At 34.7% G+C, this 23,713-nt stretch overlaps 3 protein-coding genes across 4 annotated transcripts; 2 read left to right on the top strand and 1 right to left on the bottom strand.

Moving 5' to 3' along the window:
- Positions 1-6,896: 6,896 nt before the first annotated feature.
- Positions 6,897-7,292, top strand: LOC107175972 (uncharacterized). The gene has a single exon (XM_015527914.2). It carries the CDS (start codon positions 6,897-6,899, stop codon positions 7,290-7,292), a length of 396 nt encoding a protein of 131 aa, XP_015383400.2.
- A 2,868-nt stretch (positions 7,293-10,160) lies between these two features.
- On the bottom strand, positions 10,161-11,608 carry LOC112497569 (putative RING-H2 finger protein ATL21B). Its single transcript, XM_025096166.2, has 2 exons — positions 11,116-11,608; positions 10,161-10,582 (listed from the first exon to the last, which is right to left on the bottom strand). The coding sequence occupies exons 1-2, from the start codon at positions 11,606-11,608 to the stop codon at positions 10,161-10,163; spliced, it is 915 nt and encodes a 304-aa protein (XP_024951934.2).
- Positions 11,609-14,784: 3,176 nt separating this feature from the next.
- On the top strand, positions 14,785-22,045 carry LOC102625238 (serine/threonine protein phosphatase 2A regulatory subunit B''beta-like). 2 transcript variants are annotated; one of them, XR_008050962.1, is made up of 13 exons: positions 14,785-15,384; positions 16,738-16,974; positions 17,183-17,288; positions 17,367-17,466; positions 18,233-18,338; positions 18,578-18,668; positions 19,018-19,159; positions 19,258-19,405; positions 19,542-19,651; positions 20,299-20,455; positions 20,969-21,045; positions 21,156-21,306; positions 21,507-22,045. XR_008050962.1 is itself a non-coding variant. In XM_006470865.4 (13 exons), exons 1-12 carry the CDS (start codon positions 15,229-15,231, stop codon positions 21,294-21,296), a joined length of 1,620 nt encoding a protein of 539 aa, XP_006470928.2. In that variant the 5' UTR covers positions 14,786-15,228; the 3' UTR covers positions 21,297-21,306; positions 21,507-22,045. The 2 variants fall into 2 exon arrangements, 1 of the variants encoding a protein (XP_006470928.2); XM_006470865.4 differs by having other exon boundaries at positions 14,786-15,384; positions 20,920-21,045.
- The last annotated feature ends 1,668 nt before the right edge of the window (positions 22,046-23,713 follow it).

The following is a 23,713-nucleotide window of genomic DNA, read 5'->3' as shown; positions in this document are numbered from 1 at the left end:
TGATTATTTAAAAAAAAGAAAAAATACAAAAAAAAGATTGCAAAAGGAATCAAGTATTCTTACTTTCGTCAAATTGAATTTTAGTTATTCATTTTCCTTGACATTATTTACACACAATATCAATTGTGTTCCTTTGCTTTCTTGCTTTCTTTTCATCAATTTCCTTTGTCGTTCTTTGTGTCCTCTTAATTCCTTTTCTTTGTTTAGTGTGTTGGTTTGTCATATTTGGTGTGCCACCTGGGTTTTTCCTATTTTTTTATTTACGTCAATAAAGAACTGAAAGAGAGAATTAAGTGTGGTAAAAAAAAAGTTTGTGAGATTATTAGAGGGTAAAAGCCAATTTGTGTATTAAACAAGAGAGTTAAGTGACATCAAATTAAATGAAACATGTGAGGGAGTGTTGTGAGGTGTTTTTGCTAACATTCTTTTCAGATCAAAAATATGTCAAGAGATCAAGAAGCTATAGACCAATCAATCATGCTCAAAGCCATGCAACAACAATTTGAGCACATGAATATGATGTTTGGAGAGATCTGTGACAAATTGGAGAGGCAAGACACTGCCATAACCAATCTACAAAGAGGACAACAACCAATAGCTCCTAATGTAAGAGGTAATCAAGGTCGTACTGCCATAAGAGAAGAAAATGGTGATGACCTAAATAATTTAGATTAGTAATGTGCGATGGTTTTTCGTATAGATAGGTAATTAGAATAGGAGAAAGCGATAAAAAGAAATAAAAAAAATAAAGAAAAAAATTATAGAGAAAAGGAGGGGAACAAAGAGTTAACGACAATTTGTTCTTTGTTAGTGTTTTTGTCTTTTAAGAGTAAATTAAATCTTGACCATAGAATTAGTTAAGTGACATGTATTTAATCTCATACAAATGCTGGGGAAATATTAGATTAAGGGAGGATTGAAATTTTGTGTGTTTAATGTAGCAATTTGGGTTTGGGCTGAGAGAGAAGGTCTTTTGTGCTCTTGAAGTATTGCTCTTTCTCTATTTATTAATTACTAACCACATGTGCATGCAAGTCATTATGATTGGCTAAAGAATAAATATAGTAATAAATTAATGGCAATTTAGGTTAGATTCATTAATTCAATTTGAATTTTAATAGGTTTTGCTTTGAAAATTTTGATACGTTTAACAAATGGATGGTTTTATTCATTTATTAGAGCTCCAAATTAATCAATTCACTAATTTGTTAATTTATTCGTTCAGGATTCATGATTCATTTATTTAGCAGAATATAAACGAATCAAATATGAGGACTCATTCATTTAAGATTTTTTAAAAAAAAATTAGATTACTTATTTACCTTTCATAATTTTTAAATACAAAAAATATATTAAGTTGTAAGGTTAATTACGTATTATTTGAGAACAAGACAAAAAGAGAAGTGTTAAGTGAATGAAATGAAATTTGTGATATTTTTATTTTGCTCTATTTTTGTTGTTTATTAAATTATTATTTGATATATAATTGTGGATGAATAACTTTAATTTAATAACAAACCTCATTAACATGTTTTCTAGCTTTTAAGAAACATTGCCCATCATCTGCTCTTTCTTCTACAGTACTTTTTCTCTGAAAAAGTATTAGAATGAAAGATGACTGAAGCCTCCATGACTTTCTTAATCACTCACTAGTTGGGTGTTTTTTACAATATCATAGTAGATTCTTGTTGCAACTTGGGTGGACAAACTTAATGCAACACATTTAGTTACGGTGGATAGAGGGTTGGTGAAGAGAGTTATTACTAGAATCACAACCATCTATGGATACTGAGGAATTATTGCGCAAGTGTTAGGCGGTTGTTTCAAAAGAAGAAGAGACAAACATAGTAACATTCATGGGGCGAATGAAGATAAAGGGAGATGAAGTAGCTGCGAATTGTTTAGTGGGTAAAGTGCTACTCTCAAGAAGCATAAACAGGGAGAGCTTGAAAGCTGCAATGCAAACGGCATAGAGAACTGTTAAAGAGGTAAAAATAGAAAGCATGGGGGATAACATCTTCCTCTTCAAGTTTGCCTCCGAAGAAGAAAAGAAAAAGGTGCTCGTGGGAGGGCCGTGGCATTTCGACAGAGCTTTAATAGTCTTAATTGAACCAACCGGAATTGGAGATATAAAAAATCAATCATTTACTCACACCACATTTTGGGTACAGATCCATAACATACCAATAATGTGTATGAATAAGGAGGCCATTCAAAAGCTGAGAGAAAAGATTGGTACAATCAAGGAAGTAGAGACAGACGAAGTGGGGAATGTATTGGGCAGTTTGCGTGAGTCAGAATCTCCATTGACATTTCACAGCCACTAAAAAATATTGTATTTCTACAACAAGCAGATGGTAAAATCCCAATGCCAATTCTGTATGAAAAGCTACCGGATTTTTGCTTTTGTTGTGTGCATATCGGCCACCAGTACAGAGAATGTCTGAGATACAAAGGGCAACAAAAGGAGGACTTGCCTTATGGTGGATGGATGAGAGCTGTTACACAAGCCGATAGGGTAAAACAGAATCGAAGTAAAGAGAAAGTCAATCGAGAGCAATTTCATTCCAAAGCAAATGCGTCAGCAACAACCAGCCCAAGGTCAGACAAGATCCAGAACAACCCGATTGGTCGACATGGGTCAAACTTGAACAAATCGGGTCAGGAAATAGAATATGGAGCAAAACCAATGGATATAAGCGATAAGTTGAAAAATGACAAAAAACATTTAATGTTGACTACTTTAGAGATGAAAAATCAGCAAGTGGAGAGTCAGAGTATGGGCTGCGACATCGACGAGGTGCAGGATAGGGTGGCCAGTAATGATAGCCACTCTCGATATGAATGTACAAAGTCGGGAAAAAAGGTTTGGAGGGAAAACGAAAGTCCTGTAGATAAAGCAAAATTGAAAATCATAAAAAATAAAAAGAATGAGGCTGAAGAGAGTGCCAGATCGGATGTAGAGGAGATGGATAATAGGCCAAACAAGATTAACGTGAAGCCCAAAGTAAGAAAATGGAAACTACATGCAAGAAATAACAAAGCAAAAGGAGCAAAGGATCTTGGGTTAATAGGAGCAAAAAGGCATAACAGTGATGGCAATTGGCTCAACCCACAACACAAAAAGAAGAGAATGCTCAATCCACCAAAACAACCACACGAGGGAAACCACATAAGCCCAGTAAACACCTTAAGCAACTGCAGCCATATTAGCTCCAACAAAATAGCTCGACAGCTGAAGCTAACAGAAGAGATACTAGATGCAATGGAAATTTTGGTGGCAATAGAAGTGGATGTATTGGCGGGTGCTGAATATCAGCCCCGCCGACAACTATGAAGCTCCTAAGTTGGAACGTTTGAGGTCTGGGGAAGCCTCGAACGCGCCTAGCACTCAAAAAAATTCTCCACTTACACCGGCCTCAAATTCGTTTTTGTTGTGAAACCAAGATGTTGGCTAAGCATGTCGACTCTATTTTTAAAAGGTTTAATTTCGAGAATTGTTTTGCAATAGATAGAATGGGCATGGGTGAAGGTCTAGCCTTGCTCTGGAGTGCGGATGTTAACATAAGCATTACCTCGTACAGCCTGCACCATATAGATGCAATAGTGAGCAGTGAAAGTGGCTTGGTGTGGAGATGCATAGGGATTTACGGTCACCCAGAGTTCAGCTAGAAGCAGAACACATGGACCCTGCTGAAAAGGTTAGCCAGTCTCTTCTCATATCTTTGGTGCTGTTTTGGGAACTTCAATGAAGTAATGCATTTGCATGAGAAAAATGAGGGCAATAAGAGAAACTTAAACATGGTTGTTGAGTTTAGGGAAGCTGTACAAACTTAAACAAGGTTAGCCAGTCTCTTTTCATATCTTTGGTGCTGTTTTGGGAACTTCAATGAAGTAATACATTTGCATGAGAAAAATGAGAGCAATAAGAGAAACTTAAACATGGTTGTTGAGTTTAGGGAAGCTGTGCAAAGCTGTAATTTACAAGATATGGGTTGTAAGGGGTATCCCTATACGTGGTCAAATAGAAGATACAGTGCTCATTTCATTGAGGAGAGGTTGGACTGGTTCTTATGTAGTAAGGATTGGGGGAATAAATTCCAAGATATTGTAGTCACAAACCTCATGAACTGGGTCTCAGATCACTGCTTAATAATTTTAGAATTCAAAGAGAGGAGCAAAAAATCGAGAAATGTGAGCAAATCCTTCCCCCCGAGATCATTATGCGGATATGTGGAGTTCTTATGAAGTGTAGGAGTATAGTTGAGGAAGAGTGGGGTCGGTATGAGGTTAGAGTATGGGAAACCCCTGTGCAACAATTTCAAAGAACAGCCAAAGAATCATTAGCTCAACTTAAGCATTGGAGTAAAAACAAATTTGAATGTAGGCAAAGAAAGTAAGAAAAGCTTATGCAGAGCCTGCAGAATGCTATACAAGGAAACTCAAAGCTGGCGGATGGAGAGGAGATTAGGAGGATTGAAAGTCATATTAACTCCATGCTGATTGATGAGTAGATTTACTAGAAGCAACGTTCGAGGGCCGACTGGTTAAGAGAAGGGGATAAAAACACGAAGTATTTCCACGCCAAAGCCTTTGCTCGCAAAAGAAAGAACAAGGTGTGGGGGGTTGAAAACTCTCAAGGCACTTGGCTAAAGGAAATGGATGAAATAGAGGAGGAATTTTGTAACTATTTCCCAGAGCTCTTTACTACTTTTAGCCCGACTCCAAGCTAAATCCAAGCTGCCCTTCAAGGAATGCCTGCCAAAGTAACTCCGGAAATGAATGCCCAGCTGGAGAAGATGTTCACCCCTGAAGAAATAGAGGAGGCCCTTGCCAAATGTGCCCCATAAAGGCCCCAGTCCAGATGGTCTACCTATTGTCTTCTTCCAGAAGCATTGGAAATCAGTTTGTAATGGAGTGGTCTCAACGTTTCTACATATCCTTAATGAGCAAGGTAACCCATCTCCCCTCAACCACACTTTTATTGCTTTGATCCCAAAAATTGCAAAACCTAGAAAAGTAAGTAATTACAGACCTATCAACCTTTGTAATGTCATCTATAGAGTTGTAGCTAAGGCTATTGCAAATAGAATGAAACCGATTCTTTCCCAAATCATCTCCCCAATGCAGAGTGCATTCATACCCAATAGGCTCATTACCGACAATGTTATTATTGGTTATGAATGCCTCTATAAAATAAGGCATAGCAAAGGGAAAAAGAACGGTCTTGTGGCTCTTAAATTGGACATAAGCAAGGCATATGACAGAGTTGAGTGATCTTTTTTTAAACAAACAATGATAAAGCTGGGGTTTTCAATTAATCAGATGGCCTTGATAATGAGGTGTGTCACTACCGTCTCACTCTCGGTGATTATTAATGGTGTGCCAAAGGGAATGATTCAGCCGGAAAGAGGTTTGAGACAGGGCTGCCTGCTATCTCCATACCTTTTTATTCTATGTGCAGAGGCTCTCTCCAATATGTTGGTGTTGGCAGAAAAAAATCAACTAATCTGAGGTCTCAAATTTGCAAGGGAAGTCTCAATTACTCACTTGCTGTTTGCGGACGTTAGCTTGGTCTTCTCTTGTGCATCAGTGGCTGAATGTAGGAATCTAAAAGAGATATTTTACGGCTACGCTGCAGCCTCAGGACAGATATTTAATATTCAGAAATCCTCCTTATTCTTTAGTGGCAAAATTCCAGAGAGTCAAAGGGCTACTATAAGGGGCATTTTCAAGCTAAATGTGGTATCAAAGCATGAAAAATACCTAGGTTTCCCCTCTATGATCGGTAGGAAGAAGATGGGGTTTTTTAATGATGTCAAGCTTAAAGTGTTAAACAAGATTGCCAGGTGGCAGCATAAAATGTTCTCTAGTGGGGGAAAGGAAATTCTGATCAAAGCGGCAACCCAAGCAATTCAAGCATATGCAATGAGTATTTTTAAGCTTCCAAGAGGCCTTTGTGATGATATTCAGCGAGCTATAGCAAAGTTTTGGTGGGGATCTAAGGGGGATAAGCACTGAATTCATTGGCAAAAGTGGGAGAAGCTCAGCCAGGCCAAGACTAGAGGTGGGCTGGGATTTAGAGAATTTACTTGCTTCAACCAAGCCTTGGTAGCTAAGCAAGCTTGGAGGTTATTGCAGTACCCAAACTCCTTAGTCTCAAGAGTTCTTCAAGCAAGATACTATAGGAACTCCAGGTTTTTATGTGCAGAAGCAGGGGCCAATGCATCGTTTATTTAGAAAAGCATCCTTTGGGGCAGACAAGTGATTAAGAAAGGCCTTAGATGGCGAGTGGGTAATGGCAAGAAGATAGTAATATACTCGGACAACTGGCTGCCAAGACCAGAGACTTTCAGGCCTATTTCCCCTCCAACATTGTCAATAAACTTAGTAGTTGCAGACTTAATTAAGGCTAACAACCAGTGGGATGAAATCAAGCTAAACCAGCACTTTATAAAAGCAAACACAGTAGAGATTCTAAGATTCCCCTTCCAGCAGAGCAATCGGAAGATGAAGTTCTATGGCATTATGACAAAAGGGGAAACTATTTGGTCAAGAGTGGGTACCAACTAGCCCTGAGAATGAAATTTCCAAAGTCCTCTAGTAGTTCAGAGAACACCACTCAATACTGGAGTACACTCTGGTCATTGGAATTGCCTGAGAAAATTAAAATTTTTATGTGGAGGGCCTCAAATAACCTGCTTCCATTAGCTAAAAACCTGTGGAAAAGGAAAGTAGTACATGAGCCAACTTGTCAAAGATGTAGAAGGAACATAGAGTCTATTAACCACGCTCTACTGGAGTGCAAGGCAACGAGAAAGATTTGGCTCCATTTCCCCTATACAGTCCCAAGCCTTGAAGCTTATTCCCAGGACATCTTCAGCATTCTTTAAAGAATGGCTAAGGAGTTGAGGAAAGCAGATTTGGAATTAATGGTAACCTTGTGTTGGTCTGCATGGTTTTCTAGGAACAAATTTATCTTCGAAGGCAGAGAGATTGATCCAATTATCTTAGCTGCTAAGGCGGAATTTATTTTGGCAGTTTTTCAAAGAGTTAGGAAGACCGAGCCAGCTCACATTGCCCACCCCAGAGGAGAGAAACAGCAGGAGTGGCTCCCTCCCCCTGAGAATGTTTTCAAAATTAATGTGGATGCTGCCATTAACTCTAAGAACCAGAGTGCAGGCGTGGGAGAACTGATTAGAGACTCTAATGGTAAGATAGTTGCAGCTGGTGTTAATCAGAACCATCTAAAGGGTTTAGTTGGCTTGGCCGAAGCAGAGGCTGTGCAATGAGGGCTTCAGTTGGCAAGAAAATAAGAATTAATCTCCTTGATCATTGAGTCAAATTGCTTAGAGGTGGTCCAGCTAGTAAACAAAACTAAGGGCAGCAGAACAGAAATTTTTTGGACAATCTTGGAGATCCGAAATCAGTTGAAGGAATTTCAAAAAGTTGTTGTCAATCACATTCCAAGACAATGTAATACTTATGCCCACTCCCTAGCTAAGAAGTTTTGGAGAAAAATTCTTCATGTATGTGGCGGAAAAATATTCCGGCTGAGATTCAAGTTGTACTTAAGATGTTGTGATTTATGAAAGGCTTGCTTTCTTTTTTAAAAAAAAATAACGAACCTCATTTGAGATGACAAATGATCTTTAGCTCGAATTTCAATTGACTGAATTCTTAAAATAATTAAAATGTATGTTCTCTAATTGAAAGTCATTTGTTTAGTTTTAAGGGCATTTATGGTCTTTCACCGAAGCAATAAATGAAGTAGGACCGTGTGAGGTGTCATTTTACATATTTGCTTCTGATTGTCAACAATACCATGCAGTACATGAAATGGAGATTATTGCATGAAATTGAGATTACAAATTGAAAAATGATAAAGAGATAGGACGCTGACAACAATGATTTCAAAATAGGTCTGTTTTACTGCATTAGTTAGAAAATAACTAAAATGAGTCCCGTTAATAATTATTTTTATTAGAATTTTATTCAATTTTTTTGTTTGAATATCAATACTCTTTAATCAACTCATATAATATTTTTTTTATCTGATTTTTATCAAATTCTTTCGGTTGATAAATATGATAATGAGCAAATGCACATCATTTCTTGGCAGGACGAATGGACAATAGAATTTTCTGAAATAATAATGAGTCTAGCTAGTACTATTCACATCAAATTGAGATAGAGAAAATAACAACAATGTGACAAAGCAGAGTACACCAGCTAGAATCCATGCCCATTTTCCAACGGGTTCGGATGGATGGAAAGCTAGAATTTTCACCAAACACAATGATTTATTTATTGTAATTTTCATTATTATTATTAACAATAATATAATAATATTTTAATTGAGATAAAATATGGAATCATGAAATTTGAGTGGGGTAAAATGGTGAGTTCAAGAATATAAACTTGATTCCCATTCACCTTATGGAGATCAAGTTCCCACTCCTTAATCCCAAAAATATGTGGACCTCATGATCATATATTTCATTCTCATTACTCATTCTATCTTAACAAGTAAACACCACCAATCATTTTTATTTTGGATTCCAATTCCTCAATCCCATAAGTAAACAAACCATTAAAGATAGATCAACATAACCACATTATTCTTAACAATTTTATAAGCATGTCACGAGATAATAAACTTTTCTAAGCATTGTTGAAAGTCAAATTCCTTGAATTGTGCATGTCTTAATTATATACTTAAAATTCATTCTCAGCCAATATGTGATATTCAAGGTGGATCTACTGTTGACTTAAAGTAGGAAATCGACCCACTAGAAAGTAATTTTCACTTAAATTTTCTTAAATGAAGTCTTAATTTTTTATAAATTTAAGGGAAAATTATAGTTTAATGGGGATAATTTTATGAGGGGTAAAAGCTCGATTGGTCCCTCTATTTGGAGGTTAGTATCCTTTTATTCCTTATATTTTTTAAAATAACTTAAAACATTACTGCCCTTAAACTACTGATACCCTTGCCTTGTTCCATTTGGGTTGCTTTGACAATCTCACTGTCTTATAATATTGTTTCTTTTTTGGGACATTAAAAAAATTAAATTACCAAATTAACCCCAAAAATAAAATAAAAACAAAAAGAAAATGTATTAATTTTTGGGGAAGCTCACGATGTCCAAAAAAATTAATATTATAAAAAAATAAATAATCAATTTTTTTGGAGATTAATAAAAAAATTAACATATTAGGTTCTCAGCAGAGTGTTCCACAAAAATTATTTCTATTGTTTTTGTTTCTATTTTATTTTTTGGGATTAAATTGGTAATTAATTTTTTTCTTTTTATTAAAGCCCAAAAAAAAGTAATATTATAAGAGAATAATATTATAAAAATAACTCAAAAGGAACAAAAAATAATGACAGCTGTGTGTCTCAATGTGATGCTATCTAAACTAATTACAAACATAATTTTTTTCACCTTCTCACCCATAGTATATCTCCCTTGTCAAACAACTAATCCTCTTGATGTTTGGAGATAGTTTTAAAAATATAGAGATTCAACGAGCTTTTACTCTTTTATGAACTACTATTTTTAATGGGTCAATTTTGTGTCTCAATGTGATGCTATCTAAACTAATTACAAAAATATTTTTTTTCACCTTCTCACCCATAATATATCTCCCTTGTCAAACATCTAATCCTCTTTTTCAGCTCCCCGTTAAAATATCCAGCTTAAAACTCTTCCCATGACTTTACGTCATCAACTATTCAATTTTTAAAGATTTAAGCATAAAATTCTTTTTGTACATTCACAAGTTTATTGATTTGAATATTATTTTTAATTGATTTTTGCTTATAATGTTGAATCCGCCCCCGGGGATATTGTCCCTAAAACTTTTGAGTGCAATTTGCTTATGTTCATTACTGACCCTACAAAAATCAATGTGTCGAAATGAGTTATTTTCAACATTTAATACAGCATCATATAATATTGAATCCAGAAATTAATCAACACGTCCCTCGCTCATTTTAACATTTTTTTCCCCGTACTATTGAACAACATTGAATGCAATCAATTTCACAAGAAGAAATATAATATTAACTTTACACAAAAAAGAAACCTAGGTATGTAATACTGAAGAAGAAGAACGTGTAGATGCTGATATAGGTGATGTGGATGATGAAGTGATCACACAAAGGGAGACTTAAACCTTAGGCGTTTGCGACACACGGGGCATGATGCATTCATTCTAAGCCATTTGTCTATGCAATATGCATGAAAGTAATGATTGCACTTGGGGATTGTCCTTAATGTCTGCTTAGGCTTATATCTAGATAAGCATATTGGGCAAGTATTGTCATTTGGCTTAGGTTGCCGCCCGCTTACACCAACTATAGTTTTCGGGTAAGACTCTATGGTGGGTTTGTCGAGACTGGCGACCACGGTTGAGGTTGATAATTCGGTGGTCGGTTGCCGCCTCCGGTGGCGCTGAGGATCGTGAGTCCAAACCTTGCTGCAGAGGTAACATCCAAGTGCAATGATGAACAGTGCTCCCGGTGTTCCAAATCCGATCCCAATGATAATGGCATCATATTTAACACTTTCCTTACCTATTAGTATTAAACATTCAAAATGTGAATTCCAAATAGATGAGTAAAGTATATATGTTAAACAAGTACTAATAGATTTTACTTTTTTTTTATAAGGCATGTCTTGACTATTCTTGACTTTTCTCTAGCACATTCAACAAAGACTAAATAAATTCTTCTAATACCAAGACTTGAACTTGAATGATCAATCAAACAAAATTATTTGAAAATTATAAAAATCATGGACCTAAATCATACTTAAAAGTTAATATCATTACTCTCTACTAACTATTTTTAGTCACTCCTGTTATGTGCAATCTATTCAGTCTCATATTAAATCACATATTATCGTTCCATCAATTTCCTAATATTATAGTAGTAAGATAGTGTAATATAAATTCTGCTGATCTGCTTAACTCGTACTAAGAAAATAGCTCAATAGTTGTGGATTATTCCAAATTTATATTATCAAAAACCACTCAATCAGCTTCCTAAGGACAAAAGATGAGAATCTCACTGTTAGGGTTAGGGTTTGAAGAGGGAATGTCTCTTACCCGAGTTGGAGCATCCAACAACAAGACTGGTGTCATCATTCGTGAACTTACAAACTTCACCACGATATTCACAGGGTGCACAATGGGGATCACTCCAACTTAATCGAATATCATCTTCAAGACCATTCCAATATCCCCCAGAAACCGGGACCATCACATCTGCTCTGATCACTTCACACGAACTTGGCACTGGCAACATTGGCAACTTTGTTTCATTGTAAAACCTGCTAGGCACAGCCAAGACCGTGTAATTTTCAGTACTGAGACAAGCCACTGTCCTGTGATGCTCGGGCACATGATTCGATGATGATGATGATGATGAACAATTGAGAAACGTGAAGTTGCCGTAAATTTTTTGCTCAAAAGGAGAATCCTCAAGGCTGAAATTGTCGAGGAATCGCTTCGGGAGACAGTTCAGTGGGTCGTTGATGTCCAGAGTTTGCAAGTTGTAGTCGATGTTGCGGACAGCGAAGAGTCCTGACCGCGGCAGCATGAGAATTGTTTTGTTGCGAGAGCATAAGAGTTCAAAACGTGGGTACCTACAACGAGGGTTTAAGCTCTCTAAGTTGTTTATTATTTGAAAAGGGAATTTAACTGGTACACTGCTGCCGCCGCCGCCGTTGCCGTCGCCGCCCAGGCTGCAATATTGTATGGGGCAATTTTCTATGCTTGTTGCGGTGCCATGAAGTGAAGACATGCATAGCAAAAAGAATAAGAGAAAGATTTGCGATGTAGCCATTGCGAAGGTATTGTATTCTACAAGCAATATTTGGGTCATAATTGTTACTCATCACTCATGATGAATTTTTAAACGTGTGAAATTATTGTTCTAGTGTTACTAGTGAAAGTGTTAATCAGTATTTAAGTCGTTCTATGATACTGCAAATAATTAAGAATCCTTGTGGCATGATTGATGAAAAGTAAGTGGATTGTTGGATTAAATCCTATTTATGTGCCTCATGATTTAGTAAAATATAAGAGTTTGCCGATCAAATATAAATTTTGCCAATTAAAACTCTTTCTGAATGTAGCTTTTATTCGACAATTCACAAATTAAAAGCTCCTCCTAATCTCGATCTCAATCTCTCTTTATGTCTAGCTAAACTTAATTCAAACCTCTTTCAAACTCCGATCCGTATACATATATATTTTATAGTCTACTAAAACGTTTAACTAAACAGTCAAAAGTGCGCAGCAAATTTTCTGCAAACATCGAGAATGACTTATATATATATAATTATTCTTCGTAGTATCTTAAATTTAGTCCTGCATAATTTTAAATCACATCCGAAAAAGCTTAAATTAACTAGACGTTGTAGGCAGAATCATATACAGAAACTTATAATACATAGTGATACTTCACTTAATTAAACATTTACAGTTATGAGTAAGTATAGGCGTATTAAATTTTTTATCTAAAATTTCATCCTAAATGATATATGATTAATTAAGTGGCTGATAATTTTTTATAAGATCTAAGTGAATTATTAATTATATTATCTCACCAACCACTTGATGAACGCATATCATTTAAAGATATTTTTTTAATACAAAATTTGAAATAAATAGCGTTGCTCTACGTACACATTCTGAAGCAACAGCTATAGCAGTTTCAGTAAAAAATTAGTTCTTGGTCAGCAGAGAGCATCAATCAATTCGTCCACAAAAATGACACTTACATTGCTCCATCTGCTCTACCAATTCTATAAATGGTATGGAATTAATTAATTGGCTCGTTAATTTTTATTCCCCAATAAAACATGCAGCCTAATTCAAAGCTATGTGAATTAAAAGCACAAAAACTAGTTTAGTCCTTATATTTTAACATTAGTGTTAGTTTAGTTTATTTTTTAAAATGTCTTAAAACATTCTTACCATTAAATTATTGACATCCTTGTTGTTACTTTTGTTTCTATTAATTTATTTTTACAATATTACCCTCTTAAAATAATATTTTTATTTTTTAATATTAATAAAAGGAAAAAAATTAAATTACCAATTAACCCCCAAAATAAAATAAAAACAAAAAGAATAGATATTAATTTTTGTAAAAGCTCATGTATGTCCATGAAAATAATATGGTAAAAAATTTAAATCACCAATTTTTTAAACATTAATAAACAAAATTAATATATTAACTCCTAAGAAGAGTGTTCCACCAAAATTAACATATGTGGGTTTTGTTTTTATTTTATTTTTTGAAATTAAATTGGTAATTTAATTTTTTTTCTTTTTATTAATGTAAAAAAATAATATTGTAAGAAGGTAATATTATAAAAGTAAGTCAAAATAAACAAAAAAACTAACAACAAAGGTGTCAATAATTTGAGGTTTTTTTTTTAAAAAAAAAAGGAGACTAAACGGATATTAACCTCGAAATATAGAGACTAAATAAGTTTTTTATCATGAATTAAAACTTCTACATGAGATATGTAATATATTTATATACAAACAGTGCTTAAGAAAAAGGATAGCATGCGTACTTATATTAATAGTCTTAGAATATATTTATCATCATCATCAAGAAGTTATGTATATACAGAACTTATGTAGATTATGTGGACATCCGCAGCTAAAAAAATGAAAAACATAAATTTCAACACAGTATATTTTGTCTGTTAGTGTTTGAGAGTTAGCATATTTTTATCTTTTAACTGCATATGCACGAAATCCGTATTTTAGTGTTCACGCTTGAGAAGCTATATATATTACGGACTACAAAAACATTCAAACAAATCACATGTTTCAATCTAATACCAAAATGTGACGAGAATTGTTGAGTATCTTAAGACTATAATACTTCTTGTAAGGGACATTAATTAAGATTTAAGTGCTTGAAGCTTTGAAATCAATTGACATTTATTTTTTTTTAAAAAAAAAAAAGAGATAAGAAGATGGGTAAATTACAATTTTATTTTCTTAGTCTTTTGTCTCTCGTGGTTCAAACTCAAAGTAGCCAACAAAAAAGAACTACTTGAAAACGAGTAGGCATAGGGGCATCTGAAATCAATTAGCTAGGCATTATTTTTGCTTTTGTTTCCTCTATTTCACGACATGCTAAATTGACAAATTACTGAAGAAATCACAAACTTGTCTAAGTTGATTTCACTTGGTTAATCATAAGCTGCTCTGTTTATTGTTCAGTTACAACAATTTACATTTTACAATCCGTAATATATGTCAAATCCTAAAATCTTGATAATCATATTCACGCAACTGCGTAATCTTAAATTTATCTAAAATGATCAGCATAAGCTTTTAACTAATACCAGCTATTATCACATTGTAAAGAATTAGATTCAACCATTAACGAAAGTTTCCATGCATTCTGTGCTAATCGTGGCCCAAAACATAGAGCCTCACCAATACAGTAATCATCACCACACCATGAAAAATTTGTAAAAAGAAATAATGTGAAGGGATCTTGATGAAAATATCCATGAAAAATTGGCGCTTTAAGAGTTTTAATGAAGTCCACAAAGCTTTCGACTTCAAGTAATTGACTTTTGCTTTAACGATCTAGAAAAAAGTTTCTAAAACGAGAAAAAGGGGGTACGCGTCACACGTTTTTTGTCACGTGACCAAAGACCGCATAATTTTACAGGCACATGGACACGTGTCCTCTTCATTTTAAAGTTTTAACCATTTTCGGTTTTCAGATACATTTTACAAAACCAAAAATCGGAAACAAAAGCAAAAACAGATCTCTGCATATAATATAATAATTAAAAACTTTCTTAGTTAGATTAAGTCTCCCCTTGAATCGCACCGATCTCGCTTTCAATTTTTCCCTCACTTTCCTTCTCTCCAATCACCTCCTCACCGCTAGCCAACTCTTTCTAAGAAAGAAGAAAAAAAATCGAAAAATAGAAAACCAATCTCTTTATTTTCTTAAAAGATCTAGGGTTTCTTTCACTTCGCGACTTTCAAATCTTTGCATTTCTAATTGCTATATATGTAGATTCTTTTTTCTATTTATCACAATCGATTTATAAACATTGATGAAGTTTACTTTTGAGCTTCGACTTGTAATCTGTTGCTTTTAAGTTTTGCATTTTTCGTAAAGAATTAAACGGCGCCGTATAATTATATGTGTATCGATTGGGTCTATTGATGACGAACATGGAAAGTGTTGCCGGAGATGTGGCGTGTTTGGATGCGGAGTTATTGCAATTACAGGAGTTATCTCCCTTGGCGTTCAAATCGAACCCGGACTTTGGGCAGAAGCTCTTTGATCAGTGGCTTTCGCTTCCTGAAGCTAATAAACTGGTACTGTTTTCACGATAAGATAGATATAATTATTTTCTATGCGCAAATTTTATTGGCATATTTTGAATTTGTTCGGTAGTACTGTTACTGCTTAGTTTTGTTTGAGTTTTGTGGGCGTTATGGTCTAGTTGAATAACATATTTGGATTTAACTGATGGAGTTGGTTGCTTGTTTGGTTTCATTTTGGTGATGATTTAATAACAAATTTGGGTAATTTATTGAGTCAGATACTAGGTTTACTGTTTGGGGTAGCAATCAATTTCGGTTGGTTGCTAATTTGCTGTCTGTTGGGGGAATGATTGTGACAATGATGGCTTTCAATAATAGTTTACTTTCAGTGAGATATGATGTGAATCTCTTATGAAGCAACTTAATAGTGTAAACTGGAAAACTCCGGATATTGGAAAGGGTTTAATTTATTAAGGCTGGTGGATTAGCACAGAGATAGTTGCTGAATTTTAAAAAAAATGTCATTTGAATTGTGTATATTGAAGTTGATGGCATATCTTATGGAAAATAATGAAATGCAACTTGGAATTCATGGAATGAGGAGACAAATGGAACTCTATTGAGGCAAGATCTGGATTTTTAGAAGTTATTTTAGCCTAAAACTTATCGGAGAAGTGGTTGCATTCCTCTGGGAAAGGGCCATTTGGATTCTGATTTTAAGATGAAATATCAAATTACTTGTGGTGATCTCTGCTTGATGTGATGGAGAAATGGTGGGATGTTGCTTAGTGTTGTTTATGGCGGTCAATCTGATGTTTGTCTACTAGTCACCTTAATTTTGGAAGTGGGGTTTTTCAGTATGCTTTGGGAATAAGAGTTCCTAGCTAAGAGCTGTTTTATTGGTTTATTGTGTAACTATTATTAGAATTACTGTAAGAGATGAGAGTGAGTAATTGCTAGAAATTAAAACATTCAAGGTGGAGAATGAAGTACTTAATGCCATTGTCCCAAGCCTTAGTTTCATTGTGTTGACTGGAATGGATATTAAAAGGATTTATTGAGAAAATGTGATTGCAATCCTTGACTCTGTTGATGTTTTCAATTGAAATCTAGTCACTGTTTTCTGTTACAATTGACAATTCTTACTGTATCTGTTAACTTGACTTACTTTTGTTTGTTTAAAATTCAGATAAAATATGTGACATTCAGTTATTAAATTTGAACAGCTAGTCAGCCGGCTGGCCCATGTTCAATATAGCACCCGGAGATTTGTTTTGTTGTTACTAACTTATTTATCTTCAGAAGCTGATATCTGGAATGCTGCATGTTCTCTGAATTATGAGCATCAATGAGATAATATCTTAACAACTGTTATTTTGTTTATTTTGCTTCTTCATTGGCTAGGTGACATCATTGCTTAATGACGCAAAGGCTGGTCCCTTGAATGTGTCTGCAAACTCTTCTAGTTCAAATGCTGCCACGAATTCATTACCGTCTTTGTTTCCGGCTGGCAGTGCACCTCCACTCTCACCAAGGAGCACATCTGGCTCACCTCGTGTGATGAAACAGAGGGCTGGCCCTTCAAATTTAGGTTCTCCGCTGAAAGTAGTTAGTGAGCCAGCAAAAGAATTGATACCTCAGGTTTGAAAAACTACTTGTTTTTGGGCTTAATTATCTGGTTTCTTTGTCGTTGGGAGGGGGGAGGAAAAAGGAAAAAATCAGAGAGACATCTGGGTGAACGTTTCTGCTTTTTTGTCTGGATTGCAGTCATTTTTTGTGCTTACTCTGCTGAAGTTCTGTTTTTAGGGAAATTTTGTAAGAAGTTCTAATATAGATGTAATGTTTGCAGTTTTACTTTCAGAATGGACGTCCTCTTCCAAATGAGCTAAAAGAACAATGTTTATTTCGAATTAATCAGTTTTTTTATGGTCACTCGGATGGACTGCAAATACAAGGTGAGATATTTATAAAATATTGTATGAATGACATTGAAGATAGGACTTAAATCTTTTCATTTTCTTTTGGCATGTCAGAATTCAAATTAGTTACTAAGGAAATCTGCAAGTTACCGTCTTTCTTCTCTACGGCTCTTTTCAGAAAGATTGACGTTAATAACACGGGTCTTGTGACAAGGTATGCATTTTTTTCGTACCTGAGGAAATTAGTGTCTATTATGTGTTGCAAGAAGTTCCTATTTTATTTATCTCAGTTTTGCCGATAGTTTAACTCATTATTGTATTTCTGCTGTCGTACTGGAAATCGATAAGCCTAAAGGTTTTCACTTTGTTATTGGAAGTTACGTTCATTCTTTGTTTGACAGGCGATTGACGTGTCTCTCCTCTTCAGTCTCCATGGTTGTAAATACAAAAATGAAAATCTTGTTTTTGGCTACAAATAAGATTAAATTCTTCTAAATTAGTGAATTTGATGAGTAACTTGGAATTGAAGTTGAAGAAACTTGAATAAACAGATTAGGAGGTAATTATATAGTTATCGCAAACTTATGAAATAGAAATGAACTTTTTTGTTTGGCATCAGCAGTTCCAGTCTTACCCTTTCTTTGCAGTCAAGTAGTCAACTCAATGATGATGGGATTAGCCCTTTGCTCGATAACGTCGTAGTAATCAACTGGGGTTGCTGCTCATAACTCATTTTATTGTTCCGACTCATTTGGCTTCTGTGCAAATTGAGACTGTTGGTTCCATTTCAAAGTACACTGTCTTTAGTTGTATTGAGGCACTAGCTGTTCTAAAAAAGATTGCTATTGATGGAAGGCAGTTAGTAGATTTTGCTGCAAGTTCATTGTAGTCTATATCTTGTATTTGCAGTTGAGTGGAGTTGCCTCTTCAAGCCATTTGTGTTGTTGGTTTTCTTCAAGATTTCTCTAATGTTTCTGCAGGGATGCTTTTGTTGATTATTGGGTCAATGGAAGCATGTTGACAATGGATACGGCAACCCAGATCTTCTCGATCCTAAATCAGCCAGATCTCAAGTACCTCACTCAGGTGCCTTTTTTTTTTTTTTAATTCTTTTCATCTTTGTGTTACTCTGTTATAAATGGTTTTCATTTTCTTTGAATTAAAAATTTATAATGCAAGTGCTTAGTAATTTATTTTAAGATATGGTAGTATGGAGTCTGGCATTGGTAATTAAACCACTGTCAACATCTTTTTGGGTCTGTTTTTAATTTGTTTAATATTCGTATCAACTCCATGTCTGAGAATGTTCACAAACTTGATAACAGGAGGATTTTAAACCTGTACTTAGAGAACTGTTGGCCACTCATCCAGGGTTGGAGTTCTTACAGAGCACGCCCGAGTTTCAGGAAAGATATGGTCTGTACTGAACCTATCGGCTGTAGATTATTTTCTCGATTTTGATAATTTCTTTGATTAGTTTTGTCTTTTTAATTTACCAGAATAGTACTGCCACTTGATAAGGAATCCTCAAGTTTATTGCCATGGCAATTAATGTACTGGTTTGGCAGATGCCTATTCATTAACCTTACACTTAAGTACTTTTCTTGCTGTGTTAAATGTTGCTTACAATTTCTTTAGAGAAAAGTGATGTATATAACAGCTAGCTTCTATAATCCATTACAAACTAGTGTAGGCATTAATCTTTTTAATTTTGGAACTTGTCACATGCAGTCTTTCTAACTCTAAATTTTATTGCAATGGGCAGCTGAAACTGTAATATACCGAATATTTTACTACATAAATAGATCTGGGAATGGTCATCTGTCCCTCAGGGAGCTGAAACGTGGCAACTTAATTGATGCAATGCAACATGCGGACGAAGAAGAGGACATCAACAAAGTTTTAAGGTAGATTTACTGACCGAAACTGACTTAGATTTCCTTTGAATATATATTACTTACGGTTCCAATGTTTTCATCGCCTTCCAATATGATCATACTGACAGGTACTTCTCGTATGAGCATTTTTATGTCATATACTGCAAGTTTTGGGAGCTAGATACGGACCATGATTTCTTGATTGACAAGGAGAACCTCATTAGATATGGTAACCATGCGCTTACGTACAGGATTGTTGATAGAATATTTTCTCAGGTTTGTGAGGTTGATGACTTTTGTTTTTGAGGCTAGATTACCTGCTGTTTGCAGTGTGAAAAGTCATATTTTATTGAATAATAGTGCTTCCTGAAGTTAAGAATTGTTATTTATCCTTCTTTGCATGTCATGCCAGGTTCCTAGAAAGTTCACTAGTAAGGTTGAAGGGAAGATGGGGTATGAAGACTTTGTCTACTTCATACTGTCTGAGGAGGATAAGTCATCTGAGCCTAGTCTTGAATATTGGTATGTTTCACTAATAGACGGATTCAAGGATGTAATAATCAATTCCTGGTTAATTTTATCATATGAAGTTACTGCATGGTGATGGTTAATGACTATCCTTACCCAGAAATTTCTCTTATATGTTTTACTCCTTAGATTGCTTGCTTGCAAGACCTCATGGAAAATTCGGCTTTTCTTATAAAGATCTAATAATTGTTAAGGAAGCATAAGTAAAATAGACACTAAATGAAGAGCAGTCGTGGTGATTTGCTTGTTTCTTCCTGTGTTGAGACTTGAGAGTCTTGATTTCCTGTCAAAAGGGGGAAAATAAGGAAGAGAAATTCAAACGATAGATATTTAAGAAACTGTGTTGAAATAAATTACGAAAGAAAGAAAACTTGGGTTTTTAAGCATATTCTACAAACTGGAGGATGGTCATAGTGCAACACATTAGTCCAAAAATTGTGATTTCAACCGTAGTCATATGATTTTCAATGCACATTAAAATAGCTTGAATCAGTTTGTAAGTTCTCTTCTGAATTCTGTTTCTCATGAATGCTTTCAGTGCTACATCCGATAATAAAATATATGTTCCAATGTTTGGTTAGAGTGAAGGTATGTCACTCTATCAACTGTTACTAAGTCGTGACATTTTATGTATTTGCTAGGTTCAAGTGTATAGATTTGGATGGAAATGGAGTTATCACCCGGAATGAAATGCAATTCTTTTATGAAGAGCAGTTGCATCGAATGGAATGTATGGCCCAAGAGCCTGTGCTCTTTGAGGATATATTGTGTCAGATAATTGACATGATTGGACCAGAGGTTTGTCCTTTCTGAGTTTGTAACTTTCCTGATTTTATCTTTCTCTGTCTGGTCTCTTTTTGTTTTTTGGTATTTGATATTTCTTTCCTGTATGTTAAGTTGAGGGTGCAAATATGTTGAAGAAAATTGGCTTTTCATGCCCATTAGTTGTTCTAGCCTGCTAGGTTCTAGTCAGTAATTTCCTAATTTTATTCTAACATGTAGCACTAGAATGTAGTGTCTAGATCTTAAGATGAATTCATTTTACATTCTGACATGGTACATAGTAGAAGTCATTTTATGTGTGTGGTGATCTGCCGTTTAAATGCTTTCTTTGTTTTTAATAAGAAGATGGGGGATACTGAATTTTGTTGGCCATTAGGACTTAGGAGCTAGAAAAAGATTTTCCTTGATTATTTGCTACAAATGCACTGTTAATTAAAGAGTTCTATTTTTTTTTTATCTTTGGATTTTTTTCTGTACAGAATCAGAGCTATATTACGCTGCGTGACTTGAAAGGTTGTAAACTTTCAGGAAGCGTTTTCAATATACTTTTCAACCTCAATAAATTTATGGCCTTTGAAACTCGTGACCCATTTCTTATTCGTCAGGTACGCATTATACTTTAAACTTTTACTTACTATTCACTACTAAAGTTAGACAAATTAGTGGGTAGTTCTGTACTACTTTGTCAATGTTGGTGACAGCCTTGATGTTACAGGAGCGAGAGAACCCAACACTGACAGAATGGGATCGCTTTGCGCATAGAGAATACATTAGGCTCTCAATGGAAGAAGATGTTGAAGATGCCTCCAATGGAAGTGCAGAAGTGTGGGATGAGTCCCTTGAGGCTCCTTTCTGAATTTAACCAGGCAAGTTTCTGTTGCCGCTTACGAGTAACATCTATCTTCTGCTATCTGTAACCGGAGCGAGCAAATGTCATGAACAGAAAGATCTCTAAAAATTTTGATATATTTTTTTGGTTGTAGTGAGCCCCCCCCCCCCCCCCCAAAACAGTTCCTGAAATCTTCTTTGTCATTATTCCTGAAAGTGTACAATGTGTTCTCTACAGGCGCTCCCAGAAAAAGCTTGAAGAATCAGATCCTTTTTCTTTATTTGGCACCGTATCAAGAAACCTTCAACTTGAAGGATCAAACGTTCAATGGGGCTTTGCAGACATCTGTGACCTGGTCAGGGGAAATTTTGAGCTTGGCCTTGCGTTTTTCTCTTTGATTTATCAGCCGAAAGAATTCTGAGGCCATTGTATGCACAATGTGGTAAACAGTTATTGCAAGGGACCACACTGCCTGCCTCATCATACTGAAGTTCCTGCACAACTTTTTTGCTGAGAGGTGATAATCAAGTTCACTATAGAAAATCGCAGAACATGTATCACATTATTTTTCCTTTTTTTTTTATTTCTTTCACATTTCAATTTGTAAGATTGCAATTTGTCAATTTTTTTGGTCGCCTTAATCTAGTTGTTGGTTCTTTCATAATTTGTGTGCTGGTCCATTAAGTCATGCAGGCAGGTATTGGAGCTTGTTATTTGTTTAGCAATTTTAGTTTGGATTGCGGGTATTTTATTTATAAGTTGTCCGGTTACGTTTCTCCGATTTTGTTGATAATTTTATCTGCAGATGTTGATTCTAATTCTATAACATCATAGGAATGGATGAACATTGAATAATCATTTCCTTTTATCAGATATGTTGACAAGGTTTAGAGTTGAGCACAGACTTGAAGAAGCAATGCTTTGAAAATGTTGGATTTCTTTGAACAACAATTTAGATTTCAATTCAATACCGTAATCTATTTGTATGTGATGGTATTGGTGGTGTCGATATTTTTTTGGTATGTTCTGAGACAGTTCTGGCGAACGCTCACGTTTTTCTTTTGTATGTTCAAATTCACCCTTACAAGATTTGAAAATAGTCATTGCGATCCCAAGTTTGCTTATCCCTTAGGTTAGCAATAACAAGGCTAAGGGAAATGTCACGAGTCATGCACTTCTCTGATATATTGAACGGTACGATATGAAGATCAAAAACGAAATACAAAAAGAAACTGTAAAAAAATATCAGTGGCCGCGTCAGGCAGCTGCTGTATGGTTTCAAAATAAGGGAGAAGACTATAAATACGCTAGTAGTGAATGGGCATGGATCGAAAAAGACAGGCATGCATGAGAATAGTAGAGAATTTCAGTGTATTAACTAACTTGAGAGGGGGGGAAGGAATCTCAATGAATTTGGACAATCGAAATTATTCTTTTATCACTTGAATGGTACTTATCATGAAAAATTACTATCACTTCTCTTTCTTTTTAGTAATGATCTCCAGCTCTATCTTAAACCAAAAAAAAAAAAATCTCTGGCACGCTTTTTTCTGAAAAAAAAATAAAATTAACTTTTGGGGTCATTCTATTCTAATTTCTATGATGCTCTTATAAAAAATTACAGCATCAGTAGTGGCGTATAATATATATTGTTGTATTCAATCAATAATTCACAATTACAGATTAGTTAAGATAATAATTTAAATCCAATTAGAATTTTATTAACCAATTATCAAATCAGTTAAGCATATCTTCTAAAATTAAATAATAAAAAGAAAGAGCCATTGGATGACTATAGCGCCCATTAAAGCCCAAAAAGAGAGAGACTTGTAAAATTCGTGCCTTGTCAGGAGTTATGCCAGAAGAAACCGAGAGAGAACTTGTCGTATTCTCAAAAAAAAAAAAAAAAAAAAAAGAGTTCATGTTGATAGCATATCAGAACGTACATTACTAAGTTAATACTCATAAAAATCTTGATTTTGTCTACATTTTCGGTCTTGTTTGGTATTAAAATTAGGTAACAGTAACTTAAAAATTATAGTACTAAATTTGGTAAACACTAAATGATATAACTTAGAAGTTAAGTTGATTTGATCAATCATTTTTATGATTAAAAATATATCTTAACTATTTTTGTCAAAATTATTATTTTAAAAAATTATGTTTACTACACATTTGTCAACTATTGATTTTTATTTCACATTTTTTTTTACAGTAACTGCAACTTAAAAATTACAATTTCTCAATACCAAATAAGACCTTAATTAATAGGGTTACGATTTTTATATCCGCTCATTAGTTCACGATCTAGCGATTCTTCATTATCAAGCATTAATTCCTTATGCATATGCTAATAATCCACTTTTTCTTTTGAGAAAAAAAAAAGAAAAGAAAATGATATGAATGGAAAGAAAGATTTAAGCTATCCTATACATATTTTTAAG

Source organism: Citrus sinensis, chromosome 8, assembly GCF_022201045.2.
Source record: "Citrus sinensis cultivar Valencia sweet orange chromosome 8, DVS_A1.0, whole genome shotgun sequence".
Classification (NCBI taxonomy): Eukaryota; Viridiplantae; Streptophyta; class Magnoliopsida; order Sapindales; family Rutaceae; genus Citrus; species Citrus sinensis.
Note: the sequence above shows the minus strand (reverse complement) of the source record. Positions and strands in the feature narration are given on the sequence as shown.

Coding starts and splice junctions, on each gene's coding strand:
- LOC107175972 (XM_015527914.2), top strand. CDS start 6,897: ATGGCTAAGGAGTTGAGGAAAGCAGATTTGGAATTAATGGTAACCTTG.
- LOC112497569 (XM_025096166.2), bottom strand. CDS start 11,608: ATGCTGCCGCGGTCAGGACTCTTCGCTGTCCGCAACATCGACTACAAC. Junction 10,583..11,115: donor TGTTGGATGCTCCAACTCGG/GTAAGAGACATT, acceptor TAATACTAATAG/GTAAGGAAAGTGTTAAATAT.
- LOC102625238 (XM_006470865.4), top strand. CDS start 15,229: ATGACGAACATGGAAAGTGTTGCCGGAGATGTGGCGTGTTTGGATGCG. Junction 17,467..18,232: donor AACACGGGTCTTGTGACAAG/GTATGCATTTTT, acceptor ATGTTTCTGCAG/GGATGCTTTTGTTGATTATT. Junction 19,406..19,541: donor TTGATAGAATATTTTCTCAG/GTTTGTGAGGTT, acceptor ATGTCATGCCAG/GTTCCTAGAAAGTTCACTAG.